Source organism: Saprolegnia diclina (assembly GCF_000281045.1).
Source record: "Saprolegnia diclina VS20 unplaced genomic scaffold supercont1.27, whole genome shotgun sequence".
In the NCBI taxonomy this organism is placed as follows: domain Eukaryota; phylum Oomycota; class Saprolegniomycetes; order Saprolegniales; family Saprolegniaceae; genus Saprolegnia; species Saprolegnia diclina.
The window spans coordinates 209,812-211,440 of NW_008246094.1; the positions used below are offsets into that span (position 1 = coordinate 209,812).

Consider the following 1,629-nt stretch of genomic DNA (forward strand, 5'->3'; position numbering starts at 1 on the left):
GCGGAGAAGATGGCGGCGCGGCGGCCATACTTGTCAGCGATGACACCGCCGAGGTACGCACCAAAGATGCAGCCAATGTAGTAGAGCACGTTGAAGAGCGTCGTGAAGGTCGACCAGTTGTCCGGGAGGTCGGCCGAGTTGACGGTGCAGGCAGCCTTCGTGTTGCCGTCGTAGTCGACGCAGAAATCGTTCAGGAACGAGTCCATGACGAGGACACCGCCGGTGACGCCTTGGTCATAGCCAAAGAAGATACCGCCGAGTGACGAAAAGACGCAGACGACGATCGCGTACGTGCGGGAGCCTTCGGTGGGCACGTCGTGGGCACCGCCGGTCGGGAGGATGACAACACCACCAGCCATAGTGAATGGACCGCTTGCGCTGAAAAAGGCAAAAGGAAAAGTGAGGTTGGAGCTTGAGCTTGAGCTTGTGCAAGTGCATGGGTGTGTGGGCCACTTCAACGTCGTCAGCGACGACGTTGAAGTGACCTAGGTGGCAACACATTGCACTTGGGCCACGTGGTGTTTCGGCGTAAAAGACGAAGCAGTCGGCAATCAGAGCGTCGTTGTCATGGGAGTTCAAAATTGGATCATCGTCGGATTCATTTCCCCAGGGTGTTTGGGTGTATGAGGGCACGATTAGTATCCCCACATTGTGGGGATTCGAATGCCGTAGTGGAGAGGAGGGTGGGGGTGTTGGGGAGCGCGTTCGTGGGGGGTGTTGGGGAGCGCGTTCGTGGAGGGTTGGTTGATGGTCGATAGAGTGGGACGACGTACTACTTGACGACCCATCAGGATACGACGCTCTCATTGAGTGTCTTAGCAGGTGCTTCGGCACTTTGTAGCACCGCCGTCGTCACAGTGTGTGACGCAAACAACTCTGCCGATCAACGCCGAGCGCGAAAAGCAGATCCGCTCTCGAGCTATACCCACAAAGTAGCTTGGCCGTAAATTCCGTGCCGGAACTAGATACTGCGCAAAATCTAGCAGACGCTTCGTATTTGTGCCTGCAGTGTCGAACGCTTGGCGGCGGGGAAGAGACGGTGGGTTCGGATGGGCACTTGGGTGCTACCTCTTGACGAGGAAGGGAAAATGAGGAGTAGCACATATGGGATTGGTAACCTGGTCCAGCAAGAGCGCGGCCATCGCTAAAACCTTTGTTAGCGTAGCTTGTTGGCGTCTATGTTACGTGTTCGTTTAGGCTTGCGTACATCCTGGCGCACACCGACTGGCTCGCCCGAAACGACCGAGTCTTCCGTCCCGAAGCGCCCGTCGCGACGTCCGCAGCGGCCGCACGCGCGCTGCGTTCTTGACCAAGCTGCATCTTCAACCTTTGCTGTTGGATACCCAATTGATGTGTCTTTTCCAACTGACGAACGTCCTTCGTCTCGACGCCTGGCTTCCCGTCCACCTCGTTCCGGCCTCGCCATACACGCACCTCGCGTTCGAGACGGCGAAGCCTCGCCGCTGCCGTCAGTCGCAAACCGAGTTGCGACTCGGTGTAAAGTATATCTAACGAAGCTCACTTCAACATCAACGTGATCATACCGTATCGGAAAAGACGTCGTAAAGTGCAGCAGCTTCAAGCGCGACGAGCAACGTGCTGGCGACCGTACCACTTCAACTTGCAACA

At 56.8% G+C, this 1,629-nt stretch overlaps 1 protein-coding gene across 1 annotated transcript in view; it reads right to left on the reverse strand.

Moving 5' to 3' along the window:
- SDRG_08754 (hypothetical protein) overlaps positions 1-406 on the reverse strand; it is a 1,465-nt gene extending 1,059 nt beyond the window's left edge. Inside the window, exon 1 of the mRNA XM_008614651.1 lies at positions 45-406. Coding sequence (XP_008612873.1) covers positions 45-359 — 315 coding nt within the window. The 5' untranslated portion in view covers positions 360-406. The remainder of the gene's footprint in view (positions 1-44) is intronic.
- Positions 407-1,629: the final 1,223 nt, after the last annotated feature.